Below are 19,825 nucleotides of genomic sequence, written 5' to 3'. Positions count from 1 at the left end.
CCTCTGTTGCAGCTAATATGCGTCACGACCATTTCGATATCTCGATATTGATATCTTGAAATACGAAGCTTGTTAAACTTTAAGTATAAAAAACAAACAAACAAACAACAAGCAAACAAAGAGACCGACACACTTGAACTTTTCACTTTTGCTTTCGTCAGTTATATAGTACAGATTTGATTTTGCAATAATTAACTTTACTTTCTTATTCTATAATTGCGAATCACAGCATCATTCTTCATTCTTCACGGAAACCAGCGTGTGGAGCAGACGACCCCTGTTGCTCTCGCTCTTTTATTAGAACGTATCGTCCTACTTGCAAAGCCCAAGTCAAGCCCTCTGCCTTCTGACAGCGACCTTGATTACGACTGCGCCATGATCCGCTTTGTTTTCTTCGCCTTCCTAGCGGGCAGCGCCGTGGCCATTTCACCGATCCTTGGTGAGTGTAAATATCTGTAATAACCGTGATAATAATCGAGATATCTTTCAACTACAGGTTCTTAGGAAAGCAGTACAGCTGTAATTATTTGCGTATGTGTCAGTTTCCGTTATTTTCTTAATTAATCCTATTTAATATACTCACATTTTTGTAGGCGACAGGTGGGAGTTAGTAGTCCTTATCAAATACCTATGGATTTCGAATTATCATTATTTTTTATCTATTTGATTTAATCTCGACTGATTGACAAATTGCCCTATAAATGGAGGAGAAGGTAATAAAGTTAAAAAAGAAGAAAAAGTGACTAATCAGGTTAGAAAGCTTTTACATTGATCTAATACAGGAAATCTTTTTTTTTAAGGACTAAAGGTATAATGATTTTTTCCATTAGATTGCATCGCGATAGGAATGATCCCCTGTGCCCCAAGATGTTCCGAGTTTGGACTTAGATATATATATATATACGTGTATATATATATATATATGAAGGGTTTGTTTGCAAAAACCGATAAGTCCATTTTTGAAGATTTTGAAGTACGATCTCTGTCATAAAGCACAAAATAATACCTTTTAAATGATATATCGGGCACTACATATAAAGGTATATTTTTGAAGTTATGGTCAACAGAAGCAAAAAATTTTTTATTATTCTCTTTATTTTTCTTGACCTTTAATCGCAAATATCTCCATTTGGCAAATATGGACTTATCGGTTTTTGCAAACAAACTCTTCATATATATATATATATATATATATGTGTGTGTGTGTGTGTGTGTGTCTGTATAAATATATATATATATATATATATATATAATATATATATAAATATATATATATATATATATATATATATATATATATATAAGTAAAGGGTGTCTGGAAAAAAACTATACACTTTTGAAATGGCTGTCATATAAGAAATACATAATTCTGGGGAAAAAGGTTTATATGACATTGTATGGATAGCTTTATGGACTCAACTTTCATATGACACCAACAATTCTAAAAAGAATTCATGTTTGAATGAGTACTGCTCTCTTTTGTAAAGGGTATGAAAAATAGGCTGCGCAGGAATTAGCCTTTTAAATTTGCGACATGTGAGTCCGTTGGATCTTACAAAACTGAAGTTGATATGATAAATTTATGATCAAATGCGATCACATTGGGTTTGCTGAGTGAATTTTATGGTTTATTAAACCAAATGTTTATGCATGACTAAACCCCCTAAACAGTTGCATTTACTTTAATGTAGCATTGCAAATTTTCCCTTGTAGACTCAGTGGTGTATTCATATTATTCAGGATGAGGTGATGGTACATGTTGCAGTTTTTCATGTTACCTATAACTCTTAATTTTTTACAGCTGTGACTTGAGTGAAACCCTTCAGGTTACCCATTGACCAGGCCTGAAGAATAAATAGCTGACATCTTTGACAATTTTTTTTTGACAATCCATAATTGAATATTCAAAGTTACATAATCCTTACCTGGGTATTAAGTAAATCAATGAGATGTTCAATGTAGGGTGGAGGTTTTTATTCAAAGTCAGTGATGTTAAAAAGGTAACAGTGTGTAACAGTGTGTCACTAGATCATGATAAAAGAATAAATTAAGAGCTGTAAGTTGTTACTCAGCCCTCATTCATCTTGGAGTCTTGGACTGACAACCAAAGATGGAGAAGCCTCAGTTCACACCGCAGCAGCGTTCTTTTATGGTAACAGAAAACCATTTTGAACTCATATGAAAGATGAAACCATATTTCAACTATCCTTACAAATAACTATTTTCCCACAGATTGCTATTGATCATGAATTTATCAGATCAACTTCAGTATTGTAAGCTCCAACGGACTCACCTCTCGCAAAATTGGAAGGCTAATTCCTGCGCAGCCTAATTTTCATACCCTTTACAAAAGTGAACAGTGCTCATCTAAGCATGAAATATTTTGAGACTTTTTGGTGTCATAATATTATGAAAGTTGAGTCCATAAGTTATCCATACATATAAACCTGTCCGTCAGAATTGTATATGTTTTTATTCTGTGGGCATTTCAGAAATGTACAGTTTTTTTTGACACACACGATATATACATGTATATGTTAATTAAACTAATAAAAAAAGTTACCCAAGGTTGCCAAGGTGGCAATAAAGCTAAATTCACTTCAACAACCTCCAAGAACACTAATCAACAACAACAATCACGTTTTTCTTTAAACAAGAAATTCAGTCCAAATACATGTTAACCTAATAAAAGAGTATAATATGACAAATTCAGTCGTAAAGATTTGACTGAAATTGGATGAAAAACACGGAAGTTATGACATTTTGAAGTTTTGTTAATTTGTGCAAGATAGTGCTTGTACAATAGATATGAGTATGCAAAAGAGTCAGCTAACCATGTCATAAACTTACAATTTTCTATTGATCGTATACATAAAATGACAAACAATTCAGTGTTTCTGTCATTGCAGTCTGAAACATGACGTTATTCCTAATTCAGGATTTGAACCTAGGGCATAATTGCGTTCGAGCGAAAAACTGGGAATTTTACAATCTTATGTGCAAAATATATGGCACGTTTGAGGGGATGATATGCTAACTTTGCCATTTTCATAGTATCCATATGCTAATGCTCGAGTTCACAGCGATTTTCTGCACTGAACTGACGCTCGAATTCCCTGTGTATTTCTGCGCTCAACTAATGCTCGAATTCACAGCGATTTACTGTACTGTACAGTTCATTTAAACTTGTGAGGTTTGTTCCTTGTTATATATACTATGGATATGTGATATCAAAGTCTGTTCTTTTTGAGGGGGAGGTTCACTTTAATTACACTGTCTTACACTTTGTTTGTTCATACACGACACAGAATATTGATAGCAAACGCATGCGGAGAACAAAAAAAAAAAGTCTTAGTGTGAGGTCTGTTTGTCCTGACTAGGGGCAGTGTCCTATCCTGGTTTACTGTGCTTATTGGCACAGGTGTCGGACAACTAATTGTAAATGAATAGAGATTACCCAATGCACCTCACCCCTATTCATTGTGTCACCTTGATCTTCTGGTGACATAAGCACATTATTACACATGAATTGGCTTGCTATAGTGTACATCTACGTCAAGTTTGGATGGATTACTGAATGCTGATCAGAATGCACCACTTGTCAAGTTATTCTTAGTGCCTGGGCATGCAAAGGGTTAAATACATTTATTTCTTTTCGTGTAATGCAAGCACAGTGGTTTCTTACTGAAGGTTGTGTTTCACTGATTTGTACAGTACAATGTCTAGATGGTGTCCACACCACGGTATCATGCAAATTCAGTGTCACTGTAAGTGATACGAAATAGTTGCGCAGTCTTGTGAGGAAATACACATTTTTATGAGGAAAACTCCTACATGTACAACTTTTCTCCCCGTGTATCGTGTCATTGTCTGACCAACACTTGTCATCATAATATTGCATTATATACTATGGAATGTTTGGACATCTAGTGAAAAAAAAATCAAACAACACATATATTTAGATTTGTATTCATGATCAGATCATGACTATTGTGTTTTTTAGCAAAAAAAAATATATATATATTATGTTCTGTGTTCATCAATAATGTGACCTTCAGTCTAAAAACAAAACAAAACAGAAATATGACAAAGAGGGAGAAGTGATGTAAGAAAGCAAAATGAGAGAGAGAGAGAGAGAGAGAGAGAGAGACGGGGGGGGGGGGGAGAGAGAAAGAAAGAACGAAAAGGACAATATAAGTAGACTTGGAATTTGTCAACACTGACAAATTAGGTGATCCAATCTATTCGGAAATCAATTGTTTTAGTCCTGATCCCAATAGGCATGACCATATAGGTCTCATTTGTGTTTAACAACGTTAGTGGACATTGGCCGTGTGATGTTTGGATTCTCATTTGGAAAAGGGAGTCGGACCTACCATCTTTGGTACCGAATTCCGTATACTAGTACATGTACACTAACAAAGATACAGAATGAAGTATAGTTGACCTTTGACCCCACTTTACACAGCCAAGATGGCATCTGAGAAAAAAAAAAAGTTATTTTGTGAAATGATTCTTGCAACATGTTCCTTTCGTGTGCAAAATGTGGGAAAGATAGGACGTGTATTTACCAAGATACAGAATCTAACACTTTTGAGCTTTAACCCTAATTTACCTACCCAAGATGGTGTCGGAGGAATTAGTTATTTTATGAAATGATGTTTGTGACATGAACTAAACATGTGCAAAATATTGGGCTGATAGGGCTGTTTTTCTTGAGTTATTGCAAAGAAAAGAAAAGGACAATATAATAATTTCATATGTATCTGCATACAGAAGCATTGTAAGATGATAATGTTACTTTCCTACACAAAGTCATGCAGTTTGTAGGGGCTGTGGAACTGTGGGAGTGAGGTGGTAAGTGGTGGGGTCAAGGGCCACAGTGCCCCCTCTGTGCCTCTGCAACACACTTCCGCTATGTAATCTCATGGGCAATTAACCCTCAATATTTTTTTTTCTTTTGTTTATTCAATCTTTCAAAATTATTTTACAAGTGTATTTGCATGAATGTGCGTGTGTGTGTCTGTCTGTCTGTCTGTGAAAGTGCTACATGGCTGTTGCAGCAGACTGTTAACTGGGCTAAACTACATTTACACATGTACTGATTTTTGCTGATGTCCTATACAGTATGTCACAATACATTTCAGTCATCGAACTTGTAACAATGGAAATGTTTCGCAGAAGAGCTGCAAAATATTTCGCAACTTCCAACTCCAAACAATCTCCTGATGTAAAAAAAAAAAGTAGAAAAAATCCCTTGTTGCGGTAATGATCACCAAAAAGAATTTCTTTGATCTTTAGCAGATTCAGTTCCGCTGTGTTCAAGTATGCTAGAAGTTTTGACTGCTTGAAAGGGCAGGCGGGACAGTGTATCATTCCGCCAATTTAATGAAACAAAAAGTCGGCCGCAGAAAACATCGTGCGGTCAGCCATTCTGATCACGTTCTGAATAACCTTCAAAGGGCTCGATAGATACTTGAGCTACCGATTCTTTCCCCTCAAAACCATTTAAAGAGATGATAATAGTTTTGGTTGAGATGGGGATTCAGGTTTTAACTTTTGGTGAGATGATTAGAAATCACATATATGTAATATCAAAGAGTATCACTTCTGAAAGGAATTATCAGAAAAGTTCTTTTGATTAAAATCGGTTTGGAAATGGCAGAGATATAAAAAAACAATGTCAAAAAAGTGTTCCTAGTAAAAGATGGGGCCAAGCCTTTGTTAGGAGCATTTTGTTTTTGGATATCACAGCCATTTCAAAACCGATTTTAATCAAATAAACCTGTAATTTGTACATGCTCTTTCATGTTCATAAAGATGACTTCTCATTATCTCACAAAAAAAGTTAAAACCAGAATCCCCATCTCAACCAAAACTATACCATCCCTTTACGCAACAATAAAAACGATATATAAAAAAAAAAAATACAGTTCAGAGTGCAGGTTTATATTCACCATTGTTCACTGGTAAGTTTAGTGTTAAGGCCTGTCCTTCACCTTGGGCTTAATTTTGAAAGCGAGTCGTTTTGGGGAACTCTTCTTTCGCTATTTGCGGCTCATTTTTGTCATTAGAAGCAGTGATTAAGCCTGCTGAATTCATCCCACTTATTCTTATTCATGGGTTTCACCCCAATTTGACGTATCTGATCTCTACAAAGGCTATAGGCTTACCTGGACAAGTCGTCTCGAATATCCAATGATACATTGCACTCAGTGTCCACGCCTACTTGAACACCCCTCATACAACCCACGCTTTGATCAAGCACTCTAGTCAGAGTGAGTAGGAAGCAAGCAGCAATGCTGGTAGTAATCGAATTTACTCTGTTTTGTTTTTAATTCAATTTACAAAATTAATTAAAGAGGATTAGGGAAAAAAAAAACACGGCCTTAGTTTAGCTGCGTGCAAACCAATGGTTTGAAGTGCGGTAGAAAGTAAAATCGGGCTCACAAATCAAATCAATGAGAGTTCGTCACAAGAATATACCTTGACATAAACAAGAGAGAGAGAGAGAAAAAAAAAAGATTCATTTTTAAGTTTCATAATTACGAAGGGCAAGTTTTCTCGATTTCTGCTCAGTTACTGTCGCAATCACCGTAGCGGAAGACGCGATTTTGGTTGACCTTCCATCCATCATCAGCTATCTAGTAAGATATTCTTGGGTGGTATATACACGCAGTCAAGAGCTGATAATTTCCTCTCAACCTGGTAGCCATGTTAACCAAAATTGTCGAGGTCTTCATTTTGGCCTCTGGGATCATCAATGCTACAGCTACAGGTAGATGACCTTGGTATATCCTCATGATCCTTGGGTGTTGGCAACAAAACTCATCGTTCTGTTTAGGCCTTTCATTCTTTCTGTTTTATTTTGTTGTAATGATTTGTGCCCCTCCCTCAGGGGCGGATCCAGGAATTCCGTAAAGAGGGGGCGTGTTTACAAAAATAAAGGGGGGGGGGGCACGCACCCCTCCCCCCATTTTTTTCTTTTTATTTCTTTTGTTTCAACAAAAAATAAAGGGGGGGGGGGCGTGCGCCGGTTGCTGTCCTCCCTGGATCCGCCCCTGCTCCCTAATCATTCCCTAAGCCCCTCCCTAATCCTGACAATCAGCATGCACATAGGTCCGACGTCTGTCAGGTGTCTGTCCTTTAAAGGGAAGGTAAACCCAAAGAGCAATGTGGATTGAATGAAAGCAGCAACATCAGTAGAACACATCAGTGAAAGTTTGAAGAAAATCGGACAATCGATGCAAAAGTTATGAATTTTTAAAGTGTTGGTGTTGGAACTGCTGGATGAGGAGACTACTAGAGGTTATGACGTATGAGAGGACAACAATATAAAGGCTGTATAAAGAAATTTTCACAAAAATTCATTTTTCATGAAAACCACAAATTCCATCAACTTGATGCTGACATATGTTAAGGGTAGCAATTATTCCCCCTGCTTTCTGAAAGCGGTTAGGCAAGTGCCTTTTCATGATGCTAGAAAAGTGAATTTTTGTTGATTTTCCTTTATATTTTCTTTATATTGCTGTCCACTCATACGTCATAACCTCTAGTAGTCTCCTCATCCAGCGGTTCAAACACCAAAACTTTAAAAATTCATAACTTTTGCATCGATTATCCGATTTTCCTCAAACTTTCACTGATGTGCTTTGCTAATGTTGTTGCTTTCACTCAATCCACATTGCTCTTTGGATTTACCTTCCCTTTAATAATTCAAAGGGAATGTACGGTACTGATTGAGACTGGTGAGGATTCAGGTTTATAACATTTTTTTTTTTTGTGTGTGTGTGTGAGATATTGAGAAACCTCTTCTGAAATATGAAAGAGCATGTAATTTCAAAAAGGATTCAACGTTTATTTGATAAAAATTGGCTTTCAAATGGCTGAGATATCCAAAAAAAAAATCAAAGAAATCAAAAATATCTTGCAAAACGTTACGAGCCGAATCCTCACCTCAATCAGTATTGTACAGTCACTTTAGATCTCTCAACGATTCGCTCTTTCATCATGCGTTGTACTACTGCAACACTTGGCCTACTACACCTGTCTATGTCATTATATAACCCATCAGACATTAATCTTATTATATGGATTTTTTTCAATGTTTTTTTTTTTTGTTTGTTTGCTTAGATTCTTTTCAGATATACCCAGATTGTTTTATTTTTATCTATTTATTTATTTACTTATCTATCTATCTGTATTTTTTTCGTAGGAGTTTGAATAGGAGCTATAAACTTGAGCATTTTGTGAAATGTGCGTTGTATAATCATACCAATGATATTGCGCATTAGATTGCCCATTGAATGCATGGTGCGTGGTTAAGAGCCAGAATCAATAATTTGTTGCACAGACTCACACTGTAACTCGGTAACGTCTGTTACTTTACTCAAAAAGAATGATAACTTTGATTATCTTAAAACTTTTCTTTCTTTTTATTTTCTTGGTGAGTGCAGTATTGTTTAATTTCTATGATTGCTTAAAATGGAATTAATATATGAGTGTGTTCCCACGAAAGGCCTTTATTTTGATTTTTCGAGTTTGGGTGTTTATTAAAGACATTAAAAATTCTTAGATAAGTTGAATAATAAAATTGCATTCTTTGAATAGATTGTTATTGGATGTTCACTCATCATTTCAGAAATATCATGTAAGCAACCTTTTCAAAATATATGAAATAAATAAAATAAATAAAAAGTAAATGGTTGTATCTTTGAAATGCAATAACAACTGAATTTAAAGGCATAATTTACCATTTGCAGATGAAACAAAAACCCAGCATTAGTGCTTTAAAATAGTTCTAAAATGTGAGTTAGGGATAGAAACGACCACTGTCAAAATTTGAATCCGTATAATCGATGTTAAGTGTTGTTTAATACACAAAATGTGAACAATAGTTATAATAAAGATGTTTCCAGACTAAACCGTATACAGTTACGGTTTATGAAGAAAAACCCTGATATCTCCTTATATTTTAGGTTTCATTGCAAATATTTCATATGGTAGGATGTTTTATGATACAGCAGACCTACACATATGCATCAAATGTGATATCTTGAACATTTTTGAAATCACTGCTCCCAAAGGTAAACTGGACCTTTAATGTATAGCATTTGATGAGTATTATATAAAGCTCTATTCACTTATTGTGAAAAGTTCAGAATGACATCACTAAAACATCATGTTTGTAAAAATAGTCGCAATTAAGACAACGTCCTTCACGACGTACTTCATACTTCATCTCAAGAAAATTGTCCCAGCTTGAAAAAACGAGAGAGCGCATTTCTAACAAAAAAAAAAAAAAATACCTCGTCACGTGATCGAGCACCACGCGGTGTAGCTATACAAACAAGATAAGGTTAACATCATTTAGAGAATTACACACTATGCATGGTTAGCCATAATCCTTATACTTAACCTTTCTGTGCCAATGAGTCAAATGTGCACAACTTTCAGACATTATCCTGTGGACAGGTAATTAGTACGGCATGCAGAGGGTTAAAGCATGCAATCAAGAAAATGCGAAAAAAATGTAGATAAAATTCTTGTTCTCAAACTCCAATCCACTACTAACAAAAGTCGAATTTTGAGAAAAGAAAATCATATTATGATGCAATAGTTTACACTTGGAATCCCCCCTAAACCCCCCCCCAAAAAAAAAAAAACACCTATTATCTCGCCACCACTTTGATACGTACATCACGCCGATTTATTGGCAAAATATCGACATCGACGTTTAAAGGATAAGCTTTCCCACGTAGCCCTATAGACTGTATCACTTGATATCTACCGTAGACATAATGGTTGAGACATGTATCTCCTCCTGCAAATCAGCAAAGTAAAATATGATCACGGAAAAATGATAATGGCATATAAAATACCCTCAGGGAATGCTGGCACCCAATTCAGTAAGTTTTGGTATTCTGTTATTGTTAATAGCAGAACACCTCATTGGCCCCATAATAATTGTCAATTTACACATTGCCGATTTGCCAAGTATTGGCTGAAACTGTGATTTGAAAGAATTTTGAGTGTTTTCATCTCTTTTCATCATTATTTTAACCCTGTTGCTCCATCAGTAAAACAGATACATAATAATGATTTTTATTTTTTTTTCCCAATCATTTCTCTGCTAACATGACTTCGACACCCTCCAAGATATCGGCCCATGCCCGCCTCCTGATGGATTCGAAGTGGATTGGCAGGCGGCGTACGACTGTATTCTCCCCTACTTGGACATCCCCGATGACCTCGAACCGTGGTTCGAACTCTCCCCTTTTCTCACCATAGCTAACGTTATCGACGCCGTCGGCGCCGCCCTGACGGCCGGCACCAAAGCGGAGGGGCTCGCACAGCTCTGCGTGAAGATCGCCTCGCGCCTCCCCGTCGAGCAAAATGGCGCTTTTCCTCTTGAAGCCGTGTGCGACCCGATCCTGTCCGCTGCCAGAGAAAATACAGCATGGGATGCTGAAGACGTCTGTCTCAGGATCGTGGAAACCATCCATACTTTTACGAGTCCTGGTAGCACGCCACCAGTGTTCACTGAAGGATACACAGAATATTCTTCCTCTTCCCGTGCATACGAGGAGGTGGGGATGCCCACCTACCCATGGGAACGGTGGGAGTTGTCCTCGGCGCCAAATGCCGGCGGTTTCGACGATTTCCGTTACTTCGACTTTTTTTCGCTTCTTCCAAATATCGGTCACGTCGTCTATAATTCCGGCACTCGCTCTACATTCTGTAGTATTCTCGGGAAGGAGGTCGAGGATAGTTCCACCCTCCTGCGGCTGGTCAAGGACTACAGCAAATCAACTGTCATACTACTGATTCCCATGGGCCTCGAAATATGCGAAAATTTGGGTGGCTTCGTAATTTTCCTCGAAAACTTTGGTGGACTACCGTCAGGGGATTTGGAATACTTCGTTAGCGAAACGGCCAGACTTGCAGCTATCGCGACGGGTTTCACCGGGACACAGGAACTATGCCTTGCCTTGGAGCTGGCGCAGCACACCGGCGACGTCGATTTCTTGTCGAGCGACATCACCGACAGCCTGTTCGACATCCTTACAGATGAGGACAGGTGCTCGGTTGTGTTGACTGGGTCGCTGCACGCCTTGGTGAGGAATGCGACCTCTTACACGTATATGGAATTATTGGAAGAGTTCCAAGCGTCGACCGGTTTTCACACTCCTAGCGATTTGTGCCAATACACGGCAACGTCTTTCAGTGTAAGAGGTTAGTGTATGATATGCGTAATAACACACTCGGTGTATGTATATCAATGATGTGAAGTGATAGCCCAAGATGTGAGTGGGTTTAGGTAATATTGTATTGAATAGGTAATATTGTATTGGATACGCACAGAGTGAATTGGTACATATCAGGGCGGGCGCAAAGGGGGGGGGGGGGGGTGGGCTCGCCCCCTTTCTTTTGCATATGAGAATACATAGGATATAACCACTTGGGTCCCTCTTGGCATCAGAAAAAAAAAATAACTGGGTCCCACTTTTAAAAACGCAGCGCCGGCCATGCATATTCCCCTATCTAAGTGATAAAGAATTTATGGATGTTATAGGTCGTATAACTTGAGAGAAATTAGAGGCATCGGCCTCTTCAGTGTTACAGCAATATTTGAAAATATTAACAATTTTGTTTCAATATTAACTCCATTGAAAAGGAATACCCTTTCCAACCGAAAGAAGAAGACATCTGTTGAATAACTCTTACAAAAAGATCGTTTTGTAATGTATTAGTGCATCATTCTTTTTCTTTGACCCTTCACCAATCGAATCAGACGACGTCGATTCTCTTCAAGTGCGATTTCGAGGTGGAACGACAGGCGATGAGGGTCGGGTGGAAGTACTGTATGCCGGAGAGTGGGGGACTGTCTGCGACGACGATTTCGGCGACGACGACGCGAAAGTGGTGTGCCATATGCTGGGATATCGCGGTCCGGCGACGGCTCAAGCGCGGGCGAGGTACGGCAGTGGCACTGGCGACATCATGTTCGACAACGTGGACTGCCTGGGAGTGGAATCTAACATCGGTCAGTGCGGGCACAACGGTTTTGAAATTCACAACTGTAACCACGATGAGGATGTGGGCGTGAGATGTAGCACAGGAGGTTAGTAATGCGCTGCTCTTTGGAAAGGTGCCTTCATTTTAGTTTGTCCAGAGCTTGTGGATAAGAATCTCCCGCTACTTTATTCTGAAACTTTGAATCAGTTATTTCGTTCAGTCCTCGTCGAACAACACCTTTATCGTTCCGTCTGCCATACGGAATTACCTAAAAACATCATCAACAACAATAAAAAATGATAATGAAAGAAGTCTTACAATTTTGTGAAGAGGGTAAAACAAAAGTACGCTGAGGTGGAGCGGTAATTCTTCGTGCGCGCGTGCCTTCGAAAATCGTAGACGTATGCTTCTGACCTTTTACCTTTCACAGCGCCTCCTGGGCCGGAGGTCCTTGAGGTTCGACTCATTGGTGGCGATAACGGCGCCGAAGGCCGAGTCGAGGTGTTTCATGGTGGAGTTTGGGGGACCGTATGTGATGACGACTGGGATCGTCAAGACGCCGAAGTGGTGTGTCGCATGTTGGGCTTTGAGGGCGCCCTGACGCCACCGTGTTGCGCCGCCTACGGCGAGGGATCTGGTTCAATTCTTCTTGATAATGTTGAATGCACGGGCGAGGAGGAGAATTTGGCAGAGTGCCAACACAATGGATACGGAGAACATAACTGTGGGCACGGTGAAGACGCCAGTGTGCAATGCGTCCAGTCAACTACAGGTATGTCTTTGCCGTTTTACATCTAACATGTCTGAAGTGCTGATTCTAAGAAACTCGATAGGGTATGAAATTATGACTTTACAATGGTTATTCATTCGATGACAGTAATCCATGCTTATATATAAGATTTGACTTCGAATGTGATATTATTAAAGAACTACGGAACAAGAATAATTATTAAAAAGAAAAAAACAATGTCAGTAACGGCAGTACTCAAATTGGAGAATTACTGAGAAGTTACAACTTCTGCGTTGTCACTTGCATGGATACAAAATCAAATTTGTTTAATTTACGTCGCCAAAGTCTGTATTCAACGTGGAACCGTCTTGTGGAGCCTCAACGGCTTCATAGGCAAATGGGATGTTAGCGTAGTATGTTGTACAGATGCTAGGTAAAACCTCGTGTTAGAGTAGAATACCCGCATTTACACAAATGAATTATGAAGAAAGTGTGACCAAGCGAAGAAATCACAAAAGCAACATCCAGTGTTTGTGCTCAAACTTTATGAGCTTTATTTTGTCTGAACACGGTATTCAGAATATATATCGCACCCACAATATGGTTTGCCAAATATTCCTACCTAACAGTGACAAAAATGTAGATTTTTTTTTTTTTTTTTTTTTGTTGCTACTGTTTCTTATAGCTTCCCCCTTTGAAGAACCTGAAGTAAGACTCGTCGGCGGCGGCAGCGACTACGAAGGCCGAGTCGAGGTGTTATACAATGGTCAATGGGGGACTGTCTGCGACGACTTCTTTGAACTGCAGGACGCCAACGTAGTGTGTCGGATGTTGGGCTTTGAAGGCGCTGTCAGGTCAAGGTGTTGCGCCCCCTACGGCGAGGGATCTGACCCAATTTGGCTGGACAACGTCGAATGTGCAGGCACAGAGAGTAACTTGGTAGAGTGCCAACACAATGACTTCGGCGATAATAACTGTGGACACGGTGAAGACGTTGGTGTGGAATGTATTCAGCCAAGTACCCGTATGTCTTACCTTTTTATTCATAGTGCTAATGTATATGCAAATGTGAATATACATAATTATACATGCATAGGCCTACTACCCTGTATTATACAAAAATACATAATAAATATCGTGTATATCCATATTTTATGTATGCGTGTGATAGCGTTTGATGTATGATATATATATATATATATATATATATATATATATATATATATAATAATATATATATAACGTTTTCATAAATGATATGAAGTGATTATACCTTTATCAACATGAGTGCACGTCTTTCAGACCAAACTATTCCACCGTGTATAACTTTTACCGTCAAAAACTATGTTGTAATGAAACTATAGGATGTAAACGATGATGTGCCAATGAAATCAGTTTGGTCAGTATCATAAAAAAGAATAGAATTGATATCCCTCGAAACACTCTCGCATAGTCATCACTCCTGCCACTTCGAACTTCTGTACCCGAAAAATACGCCTTCAGCCTTCACATGCCCTACCTGTATCTGGTAAATTTACGCAAGCAAAGCATGGCGTAAGATGGAAATAATTGTTTCAAAGTACAACGCACATACACGTCGGAATTGTGACAAGCCCAGAAATGGAAGAAAAGGTAGGGAAGAAGATTTTTTTAAAAACGTTAAATGAACTCGCACTTGTATCATTATGAGTGTTTCCCTTTTCATAAGGAGTTCATGCTTAGTTGTATCTGAAGTGAGAGTAACTTTTAAAATGGCAAATGTTTGAATTGATTATTTGGCTGTAGCTCCTACCTGCGATGAACTTGAAGTGCGGCTTGTCGGTGGCGATAACGACGCCGAAGGCCGAGTCGAGGTTCTTCATGACGGAGTTTGGGGGACCGTCTGTGATGATGACTGGGATCGGCAAGACGCCGAAGTGGTGTGTCGCATGTTGGGCTTTGAGGGCGCCCTGACACCACCGTGTTGCGCCGCCTACGGCGAGGGATCCGGTTCAATTCTACTTGATAACGTTGAATGCACGGGTGAGGAAGTGAACTTGGTAGAGTGCCAACACAATGGATATGGAGAACATGACTGTGGACACGGTGAAGACGCCAGTGTGCAGTGTACACGAACAACGCCAAGTACGTCATAAGCTAGATACCCAATTAGAGGACTCTTCTCCAGTATAGTTTGTCATTGAATTATGATTTTATAACAGAATCCCTCTCACGTGCAATCATCAGTAGCACTGTCATTGCTGTTACCTTTTCAATGGACAATGTTTGTCCCACGAGATCGAGCATTTCATTATGAAGAGGGAAATTCACCATTTTCATGACTAATAAATTTGTAACTGGGCATTGGGAGATGCTTCCTTTGCTCGTTTCATAAAGGCACGCCAGTTGCTGAAATACATTTCCGTGACACTCAATATAATTATGATTTGTATGTAGCTCTCCGAGTCTACAGGACATTGTGAATAGACAACATAGATAAAAATTAATTTCATATATTAGAGTTTGTTGCCGATGCTGTGACAAATTTCAATGAATGAATAACGCGAAAGCTAGATTAGTTGTCATGGCGTCACATTTAATGTGAACTTTCTCTTACCATGTGAAGAACATGTTGTAGTAAACGTCGATTCGTTAAGTAACACAGGATATGTATGATTGGCAACGGTAACGGAATAAAGATGCATATATTATGATATACATGTACGAGCAAGTAATAATGCAATATTCATTATCATACGTAGGCCTATATAGACCATTACACACTTATCATGTGGAACTTTATGTTATAGAGGAATATAGAGTCCACGGTTTGGTAAAATGATATACAAAAAATAGAGCAGAACTCAAGAAATGGGCCATGCTGTCAATACCAACAGTTTTGAAGAACACACAAATAATATTCAAATTTGTTTCAAAATCGTTCTTAAATTGCTTTGTAGATCCTCTCGACGTGCTCGAGGTGAGACTTGTCGGTAGTTCATGTATCACCGAAGGCCGAGTCGAGGTGCGTTACGACGGAGAGTGGGGAACCGTCTGCGACGACGACTGGGACCTCAACGACGCGGACGTGGTGTGTCGCATGTTGGGATTCGAAAGCGCCTCGGAGGAGATGTGCTGCGCCGCCTTCGGTGAGGGCTCCGGTCCCATTCTCCTCGACAACGTCGAATGCTCTGGCTTGGAAAACAGCTTGGCGGAGTGTCGACACAACGGTTTCGGCGAAAATAATTGCTTGCATGGAGAGGACGCTGCGGTGCGATGCATCGAAGAAAGTACGGCTACTCCGTATTAACACTGTGGTCAAGATTACACTCACCCCGTTGTCATTAAGGAGCTTTAGATTTTAGACGCAGCCGTTTGAGAGGACGATTGCGTTCGTCGTTCTCCTCTCTTTCTGCGTCAAGTTGCAAAATAGCACTGGACAACGCGAGGACGCAACCTGTAAAAAAAAAAAAAAAATGAAATGACACCCTCGTAAGATCAGTGCATGAAGTAGCTCTCTGCGCCGTGAATTGAGCGGACGTAAAAATAGCCCAGAAAGTGTAGTGAAAACTCAGACGAGGCGAGCTATATGAGATGGCTTAGGGTGAGCAATTTTGCGCATGCTCAGAACAGTTTTTTTTTTTCCTCTGAACGTCCCCGTCGGGAAAATCTAAAGCTCCCTATTATTGGTGACAACTGCTCCAGTCTTATGTTCTCCAAGGACTTGGGGATATGGTTATGGTTGTGATGGAATTTCAAGTTTAATTTGCGCTGTGAGGATTAGGATTAGGCCTAGGGCAATGTTTATTTTGTGGGTAGATGTCTGGCTTGGCGTGCGGATATTTCATGGGAGCAATAAAGATGTCGCAGGAGCCAATATCCTGAACCATCATTATCATCCCAAATATGGAGGTTATGTGTTTTGAAGGAGTTGGATTGTGGATTTGTTTGCTGTTTGAAAAATAACTCAAGTAGTTACGAACGGATTTGCATAAAATTTTCAAGAAACGGTGATAATGACAGAAAAACACATGATTGAATTTTGACAGTGATCCGGACTGCCATGCGGATACAGGAATTTTCAAATCTCTTGACGGATTCTTTATCATTGGAAAGTATAGCGAGATTACGCAGCGTATTGGCGTCACTCTTTTTGTACACTATAATCAATAATTGATTATAGTGTACAAAAAGAGTGACGCCAATACGCTGCGTAATCTCGCTATAATACGTATATTGGGAGTGTAGAACTGTAACACAAAGTGGAAGTCTTAGTATGTGTAGAAATGATGGTGGAGGTCTGAGCTGTTTGAGTGATTTTCTAGAAGACCATAAAATGGTCCGTTCACATCACATATGGCCTACTCCAAAAAGTGCGGCAATGTGATTTCAACACCATAGCAACACCATCGTTTTTTTAAATCACGGACCACACATAGAGCTTTTATATTACCCGAGTGGACGGTTAGAAAGCCGATAAAGAGACCAAGCAAATCAAATCATGAGATCTGGGCCCAGTTGCAAGAAAGTTGCAATCAATTGCAAATAATTGCTAATTTTGAAACAACCATTCTGATTGGCTCAGGGTCTGCCCTATTAAGAAGACATGCATGCAACAATGATTTTAATTGGCCAGTGACAATCAGTTGCAAGTTGCGTTTAATCGCAAAGTTTCTAGCAACGGGGCCCTGGATAGAATTTCAAACGGTGAAATAGAAGACGAATAAAAAAAAAAATCTTCTAATCTCAATACATGAAATGACGATAGTGTTTAACTAATTTATCTTTAGATAGAATGACTATTTATGGGAACAATTTCAATCACATCATTATATAAAGCAAAAGTCTCATACACACCTGTGCGCGCACACACTTCATCTAACACTTTTGTTTGTTTTCTTTTAAATGATTTGTTGTTATATGATTATTTGCAAGAATTGTACTCTCAATAACTGAGAGACATGTTGTGCAACATTATTATTCAATGAAAATTGTACAATGTTTTATATAAAATTGGGTGAAGGTAAGTTGAAATAATGTGTGATGATTCGAGAGGTGTTCTATTCACCCTAAAGAACAAAAACAGAGCTACCTGAGTGATATAACCTGGTATAATCTTGAGTTCATGTCATTTGACATTGGTTCGTTTTATTTTGTTTAATATTGCTGTCTTGTGTATTTTCTGAGGGTCTCATATCGCACAAGCTTTGCTTCTTAGTGGGACCCTCCATTTCCACTCCCATCTTTAGTTAACTTGCATTATACGTTTTATGTATACAAACAAAGTATATTGTGTGGTCTTTTATCAGCTATTCATTTTCATAATGTGCTTTGTTAAATCACATTCCGCAATTGAAGAGTTTGTTCGCAAAAACCGATAAGTCCACTTTTGAAGATTTTGAATTACGGTCTCTGTCATAAAGTACAAAATAATACCTTTTAAATGATATATTGGTCACTACATATAAATAAAGGTACGTTTTTGAAGTTATGATCAAAAGAAGCAAAAATTTTCTTATAATTCTCTTTATTTTTCTTGACCTTTAATCACAAATATCTCCATTTGGCAAATATGGACTTATGGGTTTTTGCGAACAAACTCTTCAATTATTACAAATATCTTTTGTATGCATTGTATAAGATTTCTTTGTTTATTTGATGGAAATAAATAAAATAAATTTGAATCTTTGAATCTGAAAACTTTTGAGGAGTTTTCCTTTGACTCTTCTTTCAGGGGGCGAAAGCGACATCCGTCTCATTGGCGGCTCGAACAGTTTGGAGGGCAGGGTGGAGGTGTTCCGCAACGGCTCTTGGGGAACGGTGTGTGATGACCTATGGCGGCAGAGCGACGCGGATGTGGCCTGCAGGTCGCTGGGTTTCCAGGGGGCCGAGGGGTGGCCATGCTGTGCTCGGTTCGGCGAAGGCAGCGGCGATATTCACTTGGACAACGTGGAGTGCACCGGGGACGAATATAGCCTGGCCGAGTGCGAACAGAACGACATTGGTGACCATAACTGCAATCACTACGAGGACGCCGGAGTTGTCTGCTTTTAACATGCAGTATGAATCTGTGTAAAAGATGATTAAAGCAATACAGTCGAAGAAAATTAGTGCTTATAGCCAAACAGTTTAAAGCAATTTGTGGGATAGGACTTAACAAGTCAACAAGTCTTATCAGTAGAACAAAAGAAGGTCAATAATGTGGACTATGAAAACATACTAATAGAAGAATACTCATCAATAATGAATAAGGTGATACGGTTAAAGAAAGTTCGTTGCTTTTAAAGCTACTAGTCAATGTACCCGTGGAGTGCCAGAAATCCTCTGTGGGGATTCACCCAGAAATGGTCAAGGTCACTGGGTCAACGGAGGTCCGGTCCGTTCTTGGCCAAACTCGCTGGAAGCATAAGTACGCGTACACCTGGGAATCTCCATGTAAGTAGGCCTACATAGCGCCCTCTATCGGGTGTTTGATTATTGCAGCTGACGAAGATTAGTTATTTGACCTTTGACCCCAGTGACCTTGACCTTTTCAGAAATTAACCCCTTAAGGGCAATTTTCGCGGTCAACTTGCATCCACCCACTAAGTTTGATGGAGATCGGACCAAGGACCTGGGAGGAGTAGAGGAACAAACAGACAAACGTTGCTCAAATTATAGTATGATTTCGTATGAGAGGACTTATAAAAACCATATCCGTAGCACAAAAATACGATGTCAACAAGTGTGAAATCTGAAAACGTGAATTCAAGAATATTCAGCATGTTGTGAAGTTTACTGACCATTAATTCCGTTTTGATTGTACCTCTTCGGTGTATCAGTTGAAAGCGATATTAAGACTCCTCTTATTAAAGATTCCCCCTAAAACAGAGATTCTAAAAATATTGGAGTGCAGGTAATGATGACATGACCTTCGGGAAGAGTGGACGTGCCTGACACTGGTGGGGATGCTCAAGAAATGTTATGCTAATGTGCTCATATTGCTTTTTTTTTTCTTTTTTACTATGAATATTGCTATACTTATATAAATATCGTTCTCGTACTATATCAAGGACCTGATTATAATTTTCTCCATCTTTTCAAAAAACAAACAAACAG

The 19,825-nt window shown here is 39.0% G+C and overlaps 1 protein-coding gene across 1 annotated transcript; it reads left to right on the top strand.

Annotated features, from left to right (window-relative positions):
* Positions 1–6,714: 6,714 nt before the first annotated feature.
* On the top strand, positions 6,715–18,781 carry LOC140236220 (scavenger receptor cysteine-rich domain-containing protein DMBT1-like). Its single transcript, XM_072316186.1, has 8 exons — positions 6,715–6,778; positions 10,159–11,235; positions 11,795–12,124; positions 12,449–12,790; positions 13,434–13,772; positions 14,534–14,872; positions 15,688–16,017; positions 18,462–18,781. Exons 1-8 carry the CDS (start codon positions 6,715–6,717, stop codon positions 18,779–18,781), a joined length of 3,141 nt encoding a protein of 1,046 aa, XP_072172287.1.
* Positions 18,782–19,825: the final 1,044 nt, after the last annotated feature.

Source organism: Diadema setosum, chromosome 12, assembly GCF_964275005.1.
Source record: "Diadema setosum chromosome 12, eeDiaSeto1, whole genome shotgun sequence".
NCBI classification, from domain to species: domain Eukaryota; kingdom Metazoa; phylum Echinodermata; class Echinoidea; order Diadematoida; family Diadematidae; genus Diadema; species Diadema setosum.
The sequence above is the reverse complement of the archived record's forward strand: the minus strand, read 5'-3'. Positions and strand labels throughout refer to the sequence as shown.

Coding starts and splice junctions, on each gene's coding strand:
- LOC140236220 (XM_072316186.1), top strand. CDS start 6,715: ATGTTAACCAAAATTGTCGAGGTCTTCATTTTGGCCTCTGGGATCATC. Junction 6,779..10,158: donor CATCAATGCTACAGCTACAG/GTAGATGACCTT, acceptor ACACCCTCCAAG/ATATCGGCCCATGCCCGCCT. Junction 13,773..14,533: donor ATGTATTCAGCCAAGTACCC/GTATGTCTTACC, acceptor ATTTGGCTGTAG/CTCCTACCTGCGATGAACTT.